General features: G+C 39.3%; 1 protein-coding gene across 2 annotated transcripts in view; it reads right to left on the bottom strand.

The window, feature by feature from the left end:
• Window positions 1-831: 831 nt before the first annotated feature.
• LOC149255383 (transmembrane ascorbate ferrireductase 2-like) overlaps window positions 832-22,167 on the bottom strand; it is a 31,440-nt gene continuing 10,104 nt past the window's right edge. For both annotated transcript variants that reach the window (XM_089457218.1, XM_089457219.1), the window contains exons 2-4: window positions 3,024-3,069; window positions 2,629-2,828; window positions 832-1,212 (exon numbers count right to left, since the gene is read on the bottom strand). In XM_089457218.1, coding sequence (XP_089313344.1) covers window positions 913-1,212; window positions 2,629-2,828; window positions 3,024-3,069 — 546 coding nt within the window. In that variant the 3' untranslated portion in view covers window positions 832-912. The remainder of the gene's footprint in view (window positions 1,213-2,628; window positions 2,829-3,023; window positions 3,070-22,167) is intronic.

The following is a 22,167-nucleotide window of genomic DNA, read 5'->3' as shown; positions in this document are numbered from 1 at the left end:
CATTTGGGAGAGGTTTGACATCCGCCAACCCTACATGTGGATGATCAATGACACATTGAAGGATCAAAAGTTAAAATACTTGAGCAAGAAACACAAATGGGTCCATGAGCCAAAATGTCCACTAGGCTAATAGATGAACAACTAGTAGAACAACAAATTGATGGGCCATGCTACATTTGCATTAAAATGTTGAGAATTGGGAAAAGGAAAAAATATGGAACAAGCATGTGGAGGTAGCTTAATAGCTCATTAGGAGCTTCCTAGTTAATTTAAAAAGAAAACCAAAATAAAAAATAAAATAAAAGAATGGTACCAAAGAAAACTTAAAATCACATAGGTTTATTTATTGAGGCTTCAATAAATACCTCATGAATTTGCAATCAAGATTTAAATTCATGAATTATTAAAAATTATTAACATTATCCAAAAGGCTTTTGGTTTTATGAAATAGATGAAACATGTAAAAACATTTCATAGTTTTGGTCCTCCTCATAACCTATAAATAAACCTCTTTTAATCCAAAATCTTTTTTTTTGGGGTCATATATTTATCTCCTCTCAACATTTGGTTTTTTGGTCTATGATTGCATTTTTATTTACCCTAAATTGCTCTGTCATCGTGACATCCACCTCACTACGTACAATTTGAACTTTGCAATAGACATGTCTTCACAAAAGATGAGATATTATATAAGATAATAACTTAATTTTTATCATCGTATGAAAAACGTTTTGTTTGTGGCTTACTTTTCCTATCATATAGAAAGCAAATACTACCGAGTTGTAAAACATGAGAAAAAAATAGTTATCATTTTGATTCATTGCTACTCTATTGAAAATATGAATTAGAATTCAGCCTCAAATATGACTGTTTGAAGATCCAGATTATACGAAGGCTTGCCACCAAGCACCATTATAATGTTCTGTAAACATCGTCTTTATTCGTAATTGGAGTTATGGTACATAGAAATACACAACCACTGAGCAGAACCAACACAAGTCCTAAAATATTCACCACCAAAGCCTCAAGTGAGTATCTTGTTATTACTTTACTTGCTTGAAGAAATGTCAGTCTCTCTAGGAATCCAGTTTCTGCTGCTGCCACAGCCAATCCGTAATTGTAAAGCCCTAGAAATGCATACCATGGAAATACCTTTGGCCTGTTGATTCTTCCAATACCCGGGTACCAAAATGAGGCAAGCCCAACAAGCCACTGCAAAAGGAAACAATAACATATTTATTTGAGTAATAGCAAAGACAAATGAATCCACTGGGCGGACAGAAATGTAATATTAGGAGAAAGCTAGGGACTACAATAACAACCCACTCCAAAAAGGAAACAATAACATATTAATTTGAGGAACAGCAAAGAACAATGAATTCACTGGAGAGACAGAACTTATGTAATAAGTAATAGAGAGCCAGGGACTTTACAGAAAGTGTGCTTCCATCTGATAAAGAATATAACCCATGTCGCACCTTCTAAATTGGCTTTTGAAGAATTTCTTTTAGGTGTGGTCATACAAATATTAAAGTGGATAGGCGGCAATGTTATCGGAACCGAACTGGTGATGGAACCAGAAAATCCTCTAAACCGGGAACTGGTCGGAACCAGTAAAAAAAATTCCGATCAAAAAACCAGTGGAGCTAAAACATATAAATATTCAAATTTTAAAGAAAAACATATATATTCATGTGCATCGAACCAGAAAACCCTCTAAACGAGGACCCAGTGAGAACCACACTGAAATCAGTAAAATAATTGGACCAAAAAATCAGTAGACCAAAGCACATGATATTCAAATTCTAAAGAAAATCATATATATTCATGTGCATCCATATGAATCCAAACCATTATACACAAATAAGCAAAAGTTCTCATTTATATAGCATGTAAGGGCACACAACCAAAATTGCACGAAGTGTCTGAACCGAAAATAAATCAACAAACAGGCTCTAGATGGCCTCTAACATCCAAAAAAAATCAATATCATCAATATCATTGCCTATATTAGGTTTTTCGTCATCAATATCACCCTCTAAGCATTAAAATAAGATAGGAAAAATGTAGCATTTCTAGACAAGATTTTGTTTAAGTGATAAGTATACTTTCATGATAGAGGATTTTGACAACCAATGCCACTAACATCAAAGTACATAAGGCTTAACGCTCTTGATTAAATACTATTTTCATACCATTGTATGTGACAAAATCCAATGGAAACATTGTAATCCCCAATCCTGAAATCTTGAAAAAACTGTTAAGTCCACTGGATTTTGAGTGAGATCTACAATTCTACTTTCTCCATATGAAAAATCTCTGCTCAAAAAATCTTGTTTTTGCTGGTTCAGATAAAAAAGGCCAGTTCGGTACCGAACTGGTCATTTTCGATTCCATAACTCAAACTGGACCAGTTTGACCCCCAAACCGGTCAGACTGGGTGGTTCCACCAGTCCCGATAAAACTGATAGGAGGGGGATATAAATATTACACTGGTATAGCTAAGAGGTCTTGCGAACCAATATAGAAATGATGCTGATGCACACAAACACATCTTTATTATAATGACCTGATAAACGATAGAAATATCTTAGAGAACAGACATTAGATTCAGGGGTGACAACAAACCTGTATACCAAAGAACAAGACACAAGCGAGGCCCAACCATGAATGGAGACTATAAAAGCCACGAAAACCCTTGTCACTGTGAAATTTAAAAGCAGCCCATATTCCAGTTATTCCAAGGACAAAAGCTATAGCTTGCAGCACAAGGTGCAGAGCATTCATGTGTTTTCTCGTTCCAAATGCTGTCTTGTACACCAACATAGCTGCACTTGTACATGGAAAAACAATAGACAGTTATTTGAACTAGCATGCATTCAACAAACCCATTTTATTCTACTAAGGATATATAAACAAGTAATAACAGCCGTAATCAGTATATTTCTAAATTAATAAAACGTGCCGATTTCAATTAGTTTTTTCCTGAATTTGAACTTGAAAGACTTTTCCAAACTACCTACCTTCACCGCTGAGCAATATGAAGCCAGTTAGCATCAGCGGGTGTGCCTGAAGAAATTTAATGGTCTGTTAGCTTAGGGTTTTTCCTAAAAAATTGAATAGTCAGCTACAATCTTACATTCACCACGAAAACACTAGTATATGGAACAAGTTTATCAGTCAATTTCATGCTATGGAAACAACAAATAATAGGAAGCACATTAAACTGATTCGTAGGTCTCATAGAAATTGCATCCTATAGATCCCAACCAAAGATTTATTGTTCTACTACCCATGCACTGCAGGACATTGCATTTGTCCTCCAAATCCTTCCTTGAGAATTGCTAAGATAAGAAAAAATTCAAGACCACTGTAATTGCAGAATCATAATTTTGACGTTATAAGGCAGATTTTGAGAAGTATACCAACTGTCCAACTAATAAACTAGCCAGAACATATGATGTGTCTCTTGCATATATAGACTGCACGATTAAGATTCTGGAAAAGATATGGGAAAACTATTTTGAATCTACTTATTACTTCAAAAATTTAATGTCTTATCCATGTGACGGTATATCAACCATTTGGAGCTTAAATATTCTGTAGGTGTGCCTAAATTAATAACAATATTACAAATCTGTAATCTGAACTGAGTATGATGTACACTGTTAAAACAAAAAATATCGTATCATGAATAGATAACTGACGAACAGAAAAAGGATTCTTATTGCATGCTAAACCATTGGTAGAAAACCAAGCCAAATAGAGACAAACTCACTTAAAGGAGAAAACTACCTGAGTGCCCCATTAAAGACGTACCTCCCTTAATAACTTACACGGCTATTCCTGGAAAGAAAATTTTCAAGTATACAAGGTACATGGCTTTATTTACAATCTTTAAATGAATTTTCCTTGCAATCTTTTGATGATTTTTTTGAATTTTAGATCCTAGAGAAAGCGTTAGGGTGGACTAAATTAGGATCTGAGAACATCCTAAAGTGGGGCACATCAGCTTCCCTGTAAATGAATATCATCATGTTGCAGGTGCCCATGGAGTTCTGAAAATTTTCAAACCAATAAGCAAAAAAGTTTCTTTGAAAAGATGTTAAGAGTTGGCTGAACATCTTTGTATTTGAATGGAACGTGTCAGAAAGTCAAAGCTTCCCTAGTGAAACTTATTTATATCACAACCAATGGCATACTAAAGAAACCAGTCTTACAAGAAAGAACTCCCAATTCTTTTGTTCTTTCAGGTGCTCCTATCAGAACTTCCTATACATATTCACAGCAGCATAATATGTCAGAACTTTTCCAGTCATTTGTATTTTGAACAGTAGAATTCCAACTCTATAATTACAAATAAACATAATCTGCCTCAAAGAGTAATACATATAGAGTATGGAAGTCAAAGGATCTTAGCTCGAGAGGTTTGGTGAACAATTAGTTTCCCCAGCTGCATGGGTTCAAGTCTTTTGTAGACAGGTTGTAACTGGCCCATTTGTGGCATTTATGAAATAGTTGTATCGGGTGTAATAGTGGCAGATGATCTTTCGAAGTTACTGATTCTCCAGAAATTCTCGTTCTGGTTTAAAAATACATAGCGCATGGAAATTAAGTTATCCTTACCAAAACCCAGGAAGCCTTGCTTGATTGTAAAAGGGTGCCACATTCCAACAAGAAGCCTGAAATATATTATGCCTTTAAACATTTTGTAGCCTATAGACGTTTCAAGAATCTGACATTTATTGTAAATTCATAAATTTCACGTCAACCTTGAAAGTTTCCCGATTCAATTTCCTCTGAACTTTGAGCCTTGGGAGTAAAGCTCAAATACTAAATTACAGCAGCATATACTTTTCTGCTCTTCCATCCAAATCACAAAGCAGCCCAACAAAATAAATACCAACCAAGTGTACTTCAATGCAGCAATGTTTCAACCTTGGGACACAAATATGAAACTGACTTATTATAGTAGATTATTGTAGCAGTAAATCTGCCCCTTTAACTTTTAGATCTGTGTTGAATCACTTAACAAATTCTATTCAATGTTATGTCAGACCAGCATTCATAACCAATGCTAAAATGTACTCAACTATAAAGATAACATAAGCTGAAATTCAAATCCGCAATTACATAAAGTGTGGACAGTTGTAACACTTCATATACATACATAAGATGAAGTACAAGCACACATAATAGTTTAATACAAGTTGGTACAAGTCAAGCTCTCCAAACCCTGGCTAGGACACCCAGCAAAAGAGCAAACCCTAGCCACCAACTCCTCCTAGCTAGGAAGCCCTTCCAACTAAAGCTGGCCACTCCACCAAAGACCAACAACAAGCAAGTATAACAGACTAGCAAGACCTCATTGGTTCCTTCCCTTGCCTAAAACAAGTGTACAAGATAGTCTCCCTCTATCTTCTCCACATCAAGCACTCCAAGTAGTACTAGGGTTTTCGAATACCAGAAAACCTTAGTCTTCTCTCACAAGAACCACTAGATCATGTTCTCCTTTTCCTCCTTGAGGGTTTGTCCCAAACCCTAGCTTCCCTTGTCTTCTTAGCGAAAAACCCTAATCCTAGTCTTCCCTTGAATTGCCTAGAGAACCTTAGCACTCAAGAAAAAAAGAGCAAATACAAACGAAGAAGTACAAAGTTATCAGTTCATTCTAGCTCTCACATTTCTAACAGAAGTATGTGATTACATGAGTATACAACAACAAATGAACTCAACGGATTCTCTCCTCCCTATATTTATATGAAAAGTGAGGGAAGCCAACAAAAACAAGTGGGCCTAGTTCCCTACAAGAAACCTAACTAAGTGATAGATAGGTCCACATGTGAAGCACTCCAACTCTAAGTCACATTTGTCAAGCTCCAAGGCATTCATATCCAACAAGCAAGGGTCTAAGGCTAAGATCTCCTCAAGAGGGGCCAAATGCTCCTCCAAAGGCCCTCCAATGCTCCAATCCTTCATCATAAGCCACCTGTACCTCTAGGCCAACCCACCTACATGATCACTCCTTAACCCTATCATCCTCAAGTCAATTACAAGCCTCCATGCAATAAAACAGGTGTCCCAATGCCATCTATAGCTCAATGTCCTCCTCAAAGACGCCCAATGTTCCTTCTTCTAGCCTAGTTGTCCTCTGGAGAAAGCAACCAACATCTACATATGCACAACATGAAGAATGTCATCATGCCATCTAGATCTCCAACATTCCAAAAAAATGTACCACATACGCATTAAGTGAAGGCATGTCAATCTAAAGCACACTATCTCCAATGTGTCTATCTATCATGATGCAATCAAGGATAATCAACACATCATGCATGAACACATCACTTTCAAAGTAACCCGAAAAGATAACAATCCCCTTTTACAAGGCAAGTGTTTTCACAAACATGAGACTGCTCCCTTTGCAACTCAACCAAAGGTACCATCTACAAATCAGAACCTATTGCAATCCCAGAATTAGCCACAAGCTCCTAGAAAGGAACCATCTTCAAAACATCACACTTTTCTATCAAGGCATTGTTGCCTCCAAATCTAGCAGGCCTTGTGAGACCTCACAAAACAAGGGCTAGATTAAGATACAACAATGGGATGGAGGCCACTGTCACCTCAACACTCCACCTCCTTCTCTTTAGTGGAATTTCACTACAAGAGAGGCTTCCCAATATAGGTAACCTAATAGATATTCTAAGACAATAGTTCAAAGGTGACAACTTTAATAGGCTTAGATAGGGCACTTAGACTAAGAACAAGGCTCAATCAAATGTGGTCAGGAATAGGGTGCCCTCAAAGGAGCCTACAAGGAAGGCTTATAGCCTAGGTTTGGATGATATACATAAATGGTACACTTAGGTATATAAGACCAAGAAAAGGCTTGTAAGATAGATATGATCAACAAAAAGGGAGCCACAAGCCTTCAAGAGCCCTAAGTTGAAGCTTTGGTGCTAGATTACGGTTACCTAGGGTAGAATAGCCTAGGGTATGTGATATCAGTCATAGGGAGGCTATCACAGCCATAACAAATGCAAGATTTGGGTGTTATAAGAACAACCTCAAAACAAGCTAATGCTTGAACCCTAATTGAATTCAACCATATGCCCTAGCCCTAGGGCGAGCCTTGAACCACCAAAATTAGTTAAGAGAGAGAAAAGAATAAAGTTTATTAGTTTTGACCATCTATGTGGAAGCCAATGCTTAATAACTACTTGGGTAATGGAGTCTAAGGGAAAATTACTATGGAAATTTCAACACTTAAAAGGAGTAAGGGACGAGACCCTAAGTTTCAGCTTGTAAAACCCTAGCTATCATTAAATATAGCGATAAAGGCAAGAGAAAAGCTCTCTAGGAGCTTCTCAAGGGATATTCAAGATTCTCAATTAAAGCATGAAACATTTCACTAAAAATTTCATATAAAGATGCAGGGAATATAGAAACGCTAGCAAAATACATTGCATACAATAGCCATAAAAGATATTCAACAATAAAAGTACTCACAAGATATCAATGAAAAATTCTTCATTATCCCAAAAGGAAGTCTCCAAAACAAGGAGTAGTCTCCAATAGAAAAATATCCACAAAGATCACATCTCCACAAGAATAGTGAGGTACAAGAGCTAGGCCAAAATCTTCTAAGAGGCTGAAATAGTCCACAAGTGATGATGAAATGAAGTGTGAGTTGACCTTTTATTTATATGAGGTCTACCTCACCTAATTTTAGCTAAGAAGCCCCTAAAACAAGTTTGATAATGAATAAACACAAGTAAACCTTGGGTTACAAGCCAACCCACTAGCTCAACATGAAATTATGCCAAAATAGACCCACATGTGTCAGTTGTAAGCCTCTAATATGATGGCATCATGCCCTTTATGGGCTTTGTTGCCGCAAAATCTAGCAGACATTGGAGAGGGAAACCCTACAAGACATAAACTAGACCAAGAGACAATAATGGGGTAGTGGCCCACTGTCACCACAACCAAAACCCCCTACTCTTTATGAACTTTCACTGATGGGAGGAGTCACAGTAGGAGAAAGATCACTTATGACAGATGTTCTAAGGTTAATGTGTTAAATGATCTCCCTAGGAGCTCTTCAAGAAAGACAATATAGGTTCAAGGCTATACAAGAAGGCAATTCACTTTCTATGATGAGACCCAGAAAAGAGGGCACGAGACCTAGGGTTTAATAAATTTGACAAGTGTTGGAGTATCCAATGGTTGAGGCAAAGAGAAAAGGTTTCTTAAAGTGTACACTAGCTAGGCCAAGGCTCATGAAACCTTCAAGGAAGCCCTTAAGTTGAAGCAAGGAAAACTAGGGTTTCCTTCTTAGGCAAACAACTAGAGCAAGAAATTTTATGGATGAAATTGAAATAGATGCCCACCAAAAGGATAGATTTTGTGGCAAATACTATCCCCTTGATGTTTAGGCTCTCCAATCACCAAAACTCCACTTGCCTAGGGATTCACACCAAGCCCTAGTTTCCTAGCTTGGCCTTGAAAGGGCAGAATTAGAAACGGAAAAGTATGGATAAAAATAGAGGATGATCACCAACCAACTAGACCAGTCCCTTGTCCCTTGGGAATATGGAGTCTAGGATGTGATAGATTAGCCAATAATGTTCCTAAGGAAGGCAAAATTTGATGCCTTAGAAACAAGATTTGAGCATTTACCTATGCAATGGAAAAATAGATTTTCATGGAAAATCTTCAAGTAGTTCACCAGGAAATCGCCGGGGTTAGCCAGTCTTGTGCCGGATCAACCAAAATTCTGCCGGGTGAAGTGAGGTAAAAATCACTCAGATTTTCCGCCAGTGTTTTCTCTGTAAAGGATTGCTAGATGAGCATCCTAGATTTGTATTCAAATATTTCTCCTACATAATAATAAACCCTCAGAACTGTTGCACTGGTTTTCCTGCATTGGGTTTTTTTGGGGACTATTGTGTCCAAAAATAAGTGTGTCCTATGTATCTTGTTCTTTGCTCTAATTTCTGTTTCATGAGATCAAATATTTAATTAGTGTAAGCTGCAGAAGTAATTTGCTTCAGTATTTAGAAGAATAACTTGATAATGTATGTTAAAAATCAAGTAGGTGAAGTAGATTCAGATTTGCTACAGTAGGGGTTCCTTATGTGTAGGAATTTTCACAGAAAGATAGATGAGTTTGGGCATCTTCTTAAGATTGTTTTGGTGTGAGTTACCTTGGAGACTAGGCTGTAGAATTTGGAGGTGAAGACAGGTTGTTTTCAACACAAGCATATGGTATTTCTCTATCTAAATAGGGTCGTAGGGTTATGTGATAATTGCAAAGGGTTGTTTCTTTTTCAAAGAGGGCCGAAAGGCCTAGGAGGTGTCCTAACACCAAGCCGCATTTAAAAAAGGGATAGCGCAGTCATTTTGGAGGAGAACACAGATCTGTTGGATAGTTTGCAGCAATGTCTTAGGGTTGACATGTGCTCTAATCAAGACTGTTCAACTCAGAGAAAAGTGCACAATTGCCAAGGACAAGAAGAGAAAAAAAGGTATGGTTTGTCTCTTCATGTTGATAATGTTTTGCTAGAGCATATAGAGTCCTAGTTTGGACAGAAGTGGAAATTCATCCTAAGGCTGTAAGGAGGACAACAAGTGGTGGTCTTAGTAGCCCTAGGTCAGTTGACAAGGAATTTGGCAGCTGCAAGAAAGGTGAAGAATGGTAAGCTCAGGACTGATCCTTGAAGGACGAAGGAAGGAGGTCAAGGGAGAAAATTACATTAGCCCAAGTTCATTAATGGAGAATGACTTTTGACAGCGATAGGTAGCAGCCCTCCAGACCCTACGTGTGTCTTCATCGGGAAACACAGGAAGGCACTAGTGGGGAGAAGTCCCTAAGAAGTTGTGTCCTTGAAGGACTAAGGAGCAGCTAGTGGGAAAGAAGTCCCAAAGAAGTTGAGGAGCAGCAATGGGTAGTTGAGAGTTGGTCACAAACGAAGTTGTGAACAACTCAATAGGAGTCTCGATGTGTTGATGCGTTGAAGGACTAACGATCAGGTAGAGAGCAGTTGGAGTCGTGTTCGGTGACCTAATGGAGTTGGTTCATTTACAGAGGCAGGTTGGAGTTGTTCGAGATCAGAGCCGAAGGACCAGGCATATGTGTTCAGGACACATGGACTAAAAGGGTTGTGGAGTGCTACATCAGCAAGTAGGTCTAGAGTTGTCTTATTCACGGTAGATGGGTTATCGAAGGACCGACATCAAACCCTAGTTGTATATACTTGTACCAGTGGATGTAGGAGGGCCATTATCATTGGTACGGTAGCCCTAGACCATTGTATTACAGTTTGCTAATGTAACAAAGTTGGGTAGTTAAAAATGGTAAAAAGTTGTCTATATTTGTGCACGTGTTGATTTACTGCTATTTATTGTTCTGTTGTGCAAAGTAGTTTGTTGTGATACTTGAATTGGTAGCTTTAATGATTGTAAGATTCTAACCTAGACTCTGGTATCATGGAAAAAACAACATGGTATCATAGCTACTTTGAAGGGCCAATGAATCAGAGTGTGCACAACAAAGCGGCTCAGAGGGCACTGAGATTGCCTAGATCATGGATCAGAGGGTTCAGTTGAATACATGGAGGTGTGGCCTTCACTGGCTTGGTAGCAGGATTGGCTGGGAGTTCTAGTGGATTGGTGGTGAGCCTGGTGAACAACAGTTTGTTGTAGGGTAGATTGTTGATCGCGAGCTTCCTATGATTTGCCATGGATCGTTGGGACAACTCAAGGATTGTTTGGCATGGACAAGATTAGTTTGATCGAGATTGCTTCATATGATGGACTGCATATTGGCAAACTAGTTTCTTCATTAGATCATGATGTTACATATTCGAGATTGGAGGGATGTGCATGAGTTTTGTTCGATCCAGGAGGATGAGTGCTTACAAGACTAAGTTGCGGTGAGATGATGGCCCGTGTTTGATCGCAACTCGGATTGACCTTGTACGACATGAGATCAGTAGCAAGTTGAGCAAGTGGAGATCGTGTAGACTCAAATGGAGTCTATCTTTAGAGGGAGCAGCCCTATGGAAGTGTTGAGGTCTTCAAGTTCAAATGAGATGAGGCAGAGGCACTACTGAGATAGCAGCGTTCATTTTACAAAATATGCTACAGTGATGGATAACAAATGGTCTAGTGTTGTCGGTAATGTTGATGGAGACTTCCTAGTGTTGGAAGTACCTCCCTCGCTAAGAGGGGGTGTTGAGCTTTGTAGCTTGGGAGGTACTCCAAATCCTAGATCAGAGGGTTTTGGAGGAATTGGCATCACAAGGACACTTGTGGGCTAAGAACCCAAGCATGTGGACTTTGCACCCAAGCTTGTGGGTGTGAATCCGTGCATGGAATTGATGACTTGGAACATGGAGATGAAAGAGGAACCTAAAAGGAGCTAGGGGCTACTTCAAGCACCATGTGATCCCTTGTCAAAGTGAAGATATGAATTTTTTAATATTTTGTGTGGGTGAATGTGTCTCACAATCAAGTTGGCCTTAGTTTAAGATGCCCTTCTTGATAGCCCTTCTTGATAGGTTGGATGTCACCCTAGAGAAAGGTATATAAAGGAATGAGGAGAGGCCTCATTCCTCACAACCCAAGTGCAAATCTCATAAATGAGGACATCTGAAGGAGCCGCATCTCAAGGAGACTAGGCCGAGGGCTTAAAGGAGACTAGTTTGGGTTTGTTTTGCCTCTATTGCAGGGCCAAGTAAAAGCACAGGCTAGAAGCAAGCTTAAGTGATAGGATTGTGCATGTTTTAGGGCTAATCTTCTTAGAGGAGCAGGGTCGAAGTCTGTTGGTGTGCTAAAGGTGGGACCGAGCCCTAGATCAATGTTGGTTTGCAGTGTCCTATGTTGGCTTAAGTAGCAGCAAGAAAGGGTTGTCATGTTAGCAAGGGACAACGAGTACTTTGGGAATGATTGAGGGTTGGTTGAGGGCTACTATGTTGCCCTAACCAGATTGAAACTTCAGACTGAAGCATGCACAAGACTGTGAGCAACAACAGTGAAGATGTGTCTTCAAATCATAACTATATCCTCCTAAGTTGAAGGGCTTGCAAGGTGGTTGGGTGTCCTAGTAGTGGACAGCAATTGATCACATCCAAGCGCAAAACCACATCAAGAATCATATCTGAAATAGTGTAGGTTTGAGGCAGCCAAGACGATTGAAAGATAGATGAGTTTGGGCATCTTCTTGACACTGTTTTGGTGTGAATTACCATTGAGACTAGGCCACAGACTTTGGAGGTGAAGACGGGATGTTATGTGCACAAGTATATCGTGTTTCTCTATCTAAATATCGTCGCAAGGTTCTGTGATAACTACAGAGGATTGTTTCTCTTTTGGAGAGGGTCAAAAGGCCTAGGAGGTGTCCTAAAACTAGGCCGCAATTAAAGAAGGGGCAATGCAGTCATTTTGGAGGAGAACGCAGATCAGTTGGAGAGTTTGCAGGAGTGTTTTAGGGTTGACATGTGCCCTAATTAGGATTGTTCAACTCAGAGAAAAGTGCATAGTTTCCAAGGAAAAGTTGAGTAGAAAAGGTATGGTTTGTCTCTTCTTATTGATGATGTTTTGCTAGAGGATGTAGAGTCCTAGTTTTGACAAAAGTGGAAGGTCATCCTAAGGCTATAAGGAGGGAAACAAGTGGATGGTCTTAGTAGCCCTAGGTCAATTGACAAGAAGGACTTTGGCAGTTACAAGGAGGGTAAAGACTGGTAAGCTCAAGACTGATCCTTGAAGGACGAATGAAGAAGGTCAAGGGAAAAGATTACATTAGCCCAAGTTCATTGTTGAAGAAGGACTTTTGACAGTGATAGGTGGTAGCCCTCCATGCCCTAAGTTGTGTCCTCATCGGGCAACACAAGAAGGCACTAACAAGAAGAAGTCCCTAAGAAGTTGTGTCCTTGAAAGACTGAGCAGCAAGTGGGAAAGAAGTCCCAAAGGAGTTGACGAATAGCAGTGGGCGGTTGAGATTTGGTCACAAACAAAGTTCTGAACAACTTGTTAGGAGTCTCGATGTGTTGATGCATTGAAGGACTAACGATCAACTAGAGAGAAGTTGGAGTCATGTTCAGTGAACTAATGGAGTTGGTTCATTGATAGAGGCAGGTTGGAGTTGCTGCAGTTCGGAGCCGAAGGATCGGGCAGATGTGTTCAGGACACGTCAACTAAAAGGGTTGTGGAGCACCACATCAGCAAGTAGGTTGAGAGTTGTCTTGTTCAGGGTAGATTGATTTTCAAAGGACCTGTTACCACTCAAACTAGCAGGGGGGGCAGGAGGGGTTCCTATGGAGCAACTACTAGGTCAAGTGGCAACAATGGAGCAATAACCCACTATCACCTTAACTAAAGCTCTCTACTCTTTATGGACTTTCATAGATGGGAGGAATCTCAGTATTAGGGAAGTCACTAGGAGAGATATATCAATGGTGTGAAGGTAGTAACTCCAAGGGCCTCTTCAAAGGAGAGACTCTAATGATGGGAATGGCTCGCTTTAGAAGTGAGATGGATGGTTCTCCAAGAAGGGCTAGAAGGAGACCTAGACCTAGGGTTGAGGAGTATCTTTTGATAAGAAGTGTCCTATACCAAAGAATCCTAAAAGAATAGGGTTTCCAAGTAATCCTTGTGAAATTGGAGTGGTAGTGACAAGGTTGTGGGACCACAAAGAAGCCCTAGTGGACCCAGACGAGGTTAAGGGTTTGGGTTGAAACTTCAAACAAAAGATCTTGACCAAGTGAGGGAAAAGAAAAAGGATCAAAGAGATAATATTTGACTTGAATTTTTAATGCAATGATCCTTCATGAAGCCACTAACCAAAGGAAACCTAGGAAGAAATGGTTTTCAAGCTAGGACTTGGCAAAACTTGGGATTCAACCGTCGAAATGGCTTCAAAATTGGAGGACCTTTCAATAACACACCAGTGCAGTTCTAGAACAATTTTCATCAATTTTTTATGGTTACAATTAATTTCGTGTGATGCCCTATGAAGCTTACTAGGGTTAAGGCTTAGAAAAGAGAAAAGGAGGCGAAAAAGATCTTCGTTTTGGTAATCATCTAGGACTAGACCAGTGCCTAGTTTATTTTGGGAGAATGGAATCAAGGATGAGATTGATTTAGTGTTTTTTCTCTATAAAGGAGCCTAATTGCAGCTTCGCATCCCTAGAAGCAACTACCTAGCTACAACAAGGATTTATACTTCGATTTAACAAATTAATGGAGTTTCAAGATTGAACCTTCAATGATTACCCCTAGGAACATTCACTTTTCATGCCCAATGAATAATGCATGCAATAGATCAAGACTACTAGGTGATTCAATATTTTCACATAAATTTAGAGCACAAGCAGCATCATGATGCAATATTCCATACATTAAACATAAATTGAAAATTTCGCATGAAAGAGAAACTTACATGGCACAAAAATTATATCCATCCATTATATTTGCAAGAGAGAAGCTCCAAAATAGAATAGCATCAATCCAAACATCAAAATGCATCCAAGAATCTCCAATTTGTTCTCCAATAAGGCTAGCAAAATTCTCAAGAAGTGATACAAGTCCAAAACCAAGTGATGATCAAATGAAATGATCATCACATCAATATATATCCTCCCTAAGGGGTTCGATTTGCCTAATAAGGCCTAATAATACCCCAACTAATAAAATAATGTGCAAAAATAACATTCGTTGGTGACAAGCCCACCAAGATAGCTCCATAATACAAAATAAGCCTCCCAAGAGGGAAAAATAATAGATACAATAGGTCGAAGGGTCTTTGAGGAGGCCTAGTGGATTCCAATGTGTGGCAAGATGAATGAATGAGCTCTAAACATAGTGATAAAGGGGGTGGCCCCTTGATATCCAAGCAAATGACCTATGGTGTCCCCAAGTGGCTATGGGGGCACAAAACATCCTCGTGGGTCTCCAAATGGATCGAACAAGCCTATATCTCATCTGTAAGGGCAGAAAGAACAATGCAAGCCCTCCCATTGTCTCCCATGACGAGACACATCCTCATCTGAGCCCTGGATCAACTGTCAAGTGTGTGGTAATGGAGTGGAGCTGGTTGGGCAAGGTGGTCCAAGTGCATCATCATCGTCCAATAAATGGAACACGAGCAAGCAATAAGTGGAACTAAAGGATCCCATGAAGTGGGAATCTTCTTTTTGCGATGGTGAAGACCTGTATCTCTCAACGCTCAACCTACAAATGCCAATATGACCCTCTAAAGGGCTTGGGCCCCGTATAGGGAGACCAAACCCTAGACGAAAACCCACCTACAATCTTGTTTAAGATCCAATGTGTCCCCTCACCTTCTAGTAGAATCAAACATTAGTGCAATTGAGTAAATGAGCTTACAAATCATAGAACCAAGTGGACATTTCATACAGGCGTGCCCTTCCGTAATGGGCTTCAAAACATGCAAGTGTCTCCAAGTTCAAGAAGAAGGTTAACCAAGGACCTTATTAGGTGGTTTTAACCTCTAAGGAGGTGACATGTTCATCGTACATCCATCAAATGGCAGGTGGTATGTGAAATAATGATGGAATGGAGTGGGGCATTAGGAGAAAGCTCTAATCCACATGCCACAGTACAAGGGTAGCTAAAATAAGGAAGCCCACATTTGGGTATATGAATGTAGGAGGCACCAATCGTGGTACATGAGTTACCATGGTCGTTGTTTTTCCACCCTTCTTCATATGCCTTTTTCCTGTTATAGATATGCTTGGGGCTCCAAGGAATAAGAGTGTGATATGTAAAATATAGCAGTGAATACCTCCTTAAGGTGGGGCAGTTCATCATCCACCAGGGGTTGGGACAATCATGGGTTCCTTAATGATGTAAGGGGCCGATATGAGTGGCCCTAGGAACCAAGGTTATGGCCATAGTGATAGGGATAGAGCTCATGTTTGGCATTTGCCCACGTGCTAAATTTGTATGTACTCGCCATCTTTTGCATTTTGTGGTATGTTTCCCATTGAGAGTGGCCAATTATGTTTTTTCCTTTCTTTTTAGTTGCAACAACCTCTGAGGCATCGTTCCAAGCTCGACCCAAGGTATGGACAAGGGGAGGGGCATCAGGGGAATTTTGAGGTCTAAAATGTGCCTCCTAAGAAAAATGTACAACCAAAATAAACTTTATAAGAACCAATAGGATTCAAGATGATCATGTCAACCATGGGGTAATGATTCACCATTTTTGGAGTAAAAAGGTAAAAATATTAAAAAATAATAAAATAATAAAACTACATTTTCAACTCGTTTTTTAAACTTATCTCCCTACGATTTTACTCAAATTTCGAGCAGGAGTACTCATTGGATGAAAAATTTAATTCTTCATCCAAAGAGTATCCATGTTGCATACTTTCGATGGACCCTGCTACACAAAAAATGAGAAATGCATGAAAAAACGTGATTGCAATTACGTTTTTTCATGCATTTCTCATTTTTCGTGTAGCAGGGTCCATCTAAAGTATGCAACATGGGTACTCCTTGGATGAAGAATCAAATTATACATCTAACGAGTGTTGTCGCTCGAAATTTGAGTAAACCCATAGGGAGATAATATGAAAATACGAGTTGAAAAAATAGTTTTTTCTTTTTCCCCTCTAAAATTTGATGATGTAATCTAATCTTATTTTATTATTTCCACTATTATTTTATAATTTCCTTGGGAGGCCCATTTTAGACCGCAAAACTCCTCTAATGGGAAGCTAACTCCTTGTGGACCCAATGGACAAATGTGGACTTGAATGGGAAATATGGTGAAAGGGATTACAATAAGTGGAAGGGAGAGATGTATATGGTGTTAGGAAACAGGGACACGCAACCAAAATCGGGGTTTCCCATGTACTGCCACCCCTAAAGCTAGTAGCCAATTAAGGAGATCCCACGGGACTAGGATACAAGGTTAACCATCAAATTGGACAGAGGAGACAAGAGTGCAAACCCAAGCCCACTCTTTCTGCCAAATCTTCCCACTTATACATGCCCAAAAGTGTCCATAATATGTAAACAAAAATACCCAACTACACAACAAAAGCTAGACCTTCGGGGTTGGAAGGCCCACCTTCAAACATATGATCATAATAGGTGGGCGATAAAGCATACAGTTGGCTCAAGCGGCAAAGATAATGGTACATCGAGCTATCTGGTGGCTTCAAGGTGTTGCTAGCTATTGGCTAAGGACCATCTAGAAGAAAAAATTTCCCCTTGGGAATCACCCACAAGTGGTGGGTAACAGGACTGACACCAAGCCCTAGTTGTATGTATCAGTGGATGTATGAGGGCCATTATCCCTGGTATAGGAGCCCTAGATTTGTTGTATTACAATTTGTTAATATATCAAAGTTGAGCAATTCAAAATTGTAAAAAATTGTCTATATTTGTGCACGTGTTGATTTACTGTTATTTATAGTTTCCCTGTAGAAAGTAATTTGTTGTGATACCTGGATTGGTAGCATCAGTGATTGTAAGATTCTAACCTGGACTCCAGTATCATGGAAAAACAACTTAGTGATCAATAACACATCACTGTTGTTCGATCCTAATGAAACATTGCAGTGACTCATATATGGCAATATCTCGTATACTGTGTCTTGAAGGTGTCTCTTGTGCTTATAAATTTAGAATTAATAATTCTGAAAAAGGAAGCTCTGTAAAGAAGGCTTGGAGGACTTTATAGTCAAGACCTAAGACTCTAGGTTGAAAGAACAGATGGATTAGGCAGTCACCCCACTAATAAAGCCAACATGGAGCCTTGAGAGAAGACAATGTTTAGCTTGACAATATTCGATGGACAAAAGATTGAGTTTTATAAGCTCCATGAATGAATTAGATTACCCTTACACTAAGAAGCAGTCTTGGAGTAGATAAACAAAAGAGAGGTTGAAGCACCGTGTTGAAGATAAAACACTTGTTGAAGAAATATTAACACAAACCATATCTTTGCAAAGAAAGAAGCATGGAGGTAAGTATTGTTGTCGCTCGGATTTTACAGGCACTGCGACAACTGCTCAGGGCAGGGGCTGTCACTCTGATCCCCGCCCACTCCATTCTAGTTGTATCCCAACAACAGGCTATGGGGGGTAGTACCAATGGAAATCAAGTGGAGGAAAACAAGTTGGGAACCAACTTGTTCGGGAGACACAATTGAGTGGCCTAGCTACTCGGTAGAATTTAGCAATATTAAGGATTTGATCAAGATTTAATATTGAAACCAATGCCTGATGGAGTCAAAACTTCTTGCTTATTAGAAATTATAGCCGAGTAACCGGATGGTCAACTGCCACTTATAGGATGAACTAACCTACATGAAAATGCAACTCCTAAGAACTAGGTGTGATGCAAGGATCTTGGTTCATTTTAGATTAAATGCCTAATCTAAGTTGAACCTTTCCCTTAACTATTTTGAGAAACAGTCTTCAAAGTATGTTGTGAGATGGAAGCCAATGGGAAGCAAGCAGTGGCCTAATTAACAATATCTCCCCCTGTGTTCCAACCACCCAGTGCCTTCAGCGCTGCAGAGACTGTGGCTCTAACGACTGCAAGGTCACTGTGTTAACCACTAAGAAGGGTTGAATCCCTCAAGCTGAGCTTGCCACTTGAAAATCAAATTTTTTGAGGCCAAAAACCTGTAAAACACCAAGTATTCAGTCCAGAAAATTCAGAGATGGATTTAGGGAAAACCAGGGCTAAAGAGGGCCAATGTTAGGCCTAGTAGGGCTAGCTTTGAGGGAAGAAAAGGCTAGGAGGCCAAAGGAAGGGCAAAGGAAGGAAGAGGAGGCGAAGAAAGGCCAACGCAAGAGGGAGAAAGCCCTAAAGGGCTGGACGACTAGGGTTAGGAACCTGAAAAGCCTGCCTCGGTCTCTAAAACCTTTGTCTCCTAGGGTAAAACCTTCTAGGCTGGCTTTTCTTCGTGCATTTTCGACATTGGAAATCACTTCCACATTGTCCTTTGATAGCATTCTTCTTTTTTCTTTTGCATCCAAAATGATAGTTTTCTGCATAGATATCGGAAACACCTGCATTGGAGCCGAGTTGTTTCTTCACTGATTTGGTTGTCTTCTTTCGGAGGTGTTCTTTCTGTAGAGTAAATACAATTTGTTCATGGAGTCCTGCAAGAGAAAGATTTTCAATATCTATATTTTCAGCGTCAAATCTGGCCCTGACAAGGTCTGGGATCCTACTAGGCATTTCAGACAAACATTTTCTCAAATAAGCTATATTTTGTGGGTCTTTTGCCTTATAACGAAGATCATGCATTGTGCAGAAGAACTCAGGAAGTTCTTTTATATCACAAAATTTTTGGCTCATGAACATATCTGCATAATGATGTCCATCAACCTTAATTTCTCCATAAAACTCATGGAGAACTACCTTGACAAGTTCAGTGACTGGCTTATCATTATTCATAATATTGAGCTTGTCATATTCATGCATTCTAGACCACCATAATTCTAAGTTACCTTGGAAACCCCAAGTTATCCTTAAAGCTAATTCTGACCATGAGACTCTATTTCTGTGAATAGACTTTTGAGTGCTTGCCCATGCACTCCAAGTATGGATTGCCATGAGGATTTCATTTTTAGATTTGCAATTCAGATTTTTCATTGGAGCTTGATCTATGTTAGCTCGACTAAGAGTAGGGAACTCATCAATGTTTGAAGGATCATATGGAGTTTTGCCAAGAGAACCATACTTGGCATTACACCACTTTTCCCATGCAGATTCAAAAGGTTGGTTTGGTCTATCGCTATCTGCACTTCTGGGTCTTTTGTTGGATCCTTCTCCCTCTTCTTTTACCATTTTTTTTTTCTAATTTGTTCTATGGTGGCATATCAAAGACTGGGATTTGTGATTGGACTGGAGCCAATTTTTCTCTAGCAAATGAAATAACATTTTCAAATTGAAAAATTTCCAGATTATGTACAGAGAACTGTTTGAGCAACAATGGAGTATTTTTCTTTTCAGGGCTCTTTCCTTCTAGATGGAATGCATGGCTATAAATTTCTGCTACAGTAAGTGCTTCTTCTAACTCAGGATTTTCTTTCTCTAGACTTAGCTTTAAATCTACTACTACTTCCATAATTTTCTCTAACTTCATATTTACATATTTTAACTTATCAAAATGCTCAGAAGCTTTTTGACTCAAATCATCTAAACTAGAATGGAGTCCTAACACATGGGACTGTACTTTCAACACTTCTTGTGATAGGTCATCTAAATTTTGTGCTACACATGTTAGCTGATAATTGTTGTAGTTTTGAAGCCTTATAATCTCTTGGGGCTTCTCATCTATCACTTTCCTATAATGTAGGAAATCCACATCAGCTACAACATTCCCATCTTTGAATTTTTGTACAAAATTGCCAGGAGCAAGCCTCCTTTCTAGGAGTAGAAGCTTTTCTAAATCTTCCCCTGCCTTTTCTCTAGGCAATGTGTATCTCATGAACTTAATATCTCTCGGAGAGGCAATCTGTAAACATTCTTGACATTCTGTATGTTGGCCCAAATGTTCCTCTTTCAAGGTGGACTGAGGTCTGTGAAAGACTTGAAAATTTTTATCAAAACTTGGACTTCTAGAGGCAATACATAATTTGCATTGAGAGGATGATTCATACTTGTGTTTTGCCAGATGCCTACTGAGGTCTGAAGTATCATGGCTTCTGAGAGAGTGACTTCTAACAGGGATTTTGGGTAATGTAGTTTCATTCCTTAGTCTAATGACTGGTCCTCTACTCGACTCAGAAATAGACAATCTTTTAGGTTCTGGAGTCGGAAAATACCTTTGAGACAATGGATGGTATTCTGCAGTCCACTCATCAAGGATTTTTAATTGAGAAAACCCTATTGTGATAGGAGTGACATTACCAGGTCCAACCACCACTCCTTCTGTTGTGGCTCTCTGAGTAAGCTGAGGATTGAGTGTTGGCAGAGTTGTCGAGACAAATTGTAAACAAATAGTGGAATGTAACTAGGCAATATCAGACTGCTCAGTCATATTAAAGCCAAAAAAATGGATGTAAGCTTGAAGTAGTTCATTAATATGGGGATCGGTTAACGAAACTTGGTATCGTGGGACGATGGATGACCAAACTAGACCATTGTGCAAAGGGGCCTCAAAACCACCTAGCAAGGCATCAGTAAATTGATTATGGCGTGAATCAATCACACAAGCTAAGCAAGACACATTCAAACCAGGTCTGACAAGAGGGTTAATGCCAAATTGTATTAGTCCAAGATGCACATACTTATAACCTTGTTCTAGTCCCCATTGGACATCTTCTGGTTTATGAGAGGTATCTGATACATAGGTTGGGTTAGATTGATAGGTACATTTACAGAGGCATATCTAATGAGATTGGTTGCACAAAACTTAAACATTGGAAGGTCATAAATCTTATTAGGAGATATATGAGGAAGCTGCCAATTAGGAGTAGGGGTAAATTCCTGAACTACTACCCTAGTATCATACAAGGGCTCATATTTGTTTAATATCCTTCCAATCCAATTGGTTTTCTTTGAAGCTTTCATATCAGCAAAGAAATCAAAACTACTTGAGGCCATTTCTTACTGCAATTCACTACTCAGTATTGTGCAAGCAGGTAAGGAAAATAAATATGTGAAGGTAAAATACTATGCACCTGAGGAATGGGACTCCCTCGGAGCTACAACACCTTCCTTTGGCTTCAATTATCCAGAGACACAGTCCACCAACAATCTTTGCTGCAACAGGATTTCGTATAACGTCTTCACACTACTAACCACATCTCGCTTGCTATATTGATAGTTAATATGGCTCAGAATGCTTACTCAAATAATAAAGACAACTCACAGAATGAAAAGGCACAACTTTTATTGACTGATAAAAAATATTACAATAGATACATTATAAATACAGAGATTGATTGTAAGAGCATTTATCAACCAGACTAAAAACGAGAAAGCTGAAGCTAACACTGTTCAGAGGTCGAAGGCTTTCTGGCTCGTTACAGACTCTACCTGTATATATGATGGAGAGGAGGGAATGGAACCCTCACCACCCAGGTTCAATTTCCATAACTGACATGATGGATGTTGACAATCAGTAAATGCATATTAATCATATGTAATATATAGTGTTGTACCTGTGAA

Source organism: Pinus tabuliformis, chromosome 7 (genome assembly GCF_031772625.1).
Source record: "Pinus tabuliformis cultivar Carrire ecotype Pingquan chromosome 7, CPIR1, whole genome shotgun sequence".
Taxonomy (NCBI): domain Eukaryota; kingdom Viridiplantae; phylum Streptophyta; class Pinopsida; order Pinales; family Pinaceae; genus Pinus; species Pinus tabuliformis.
This window is presented reverse-complemented; position numbering and strand designations above follow the sequence as displayed.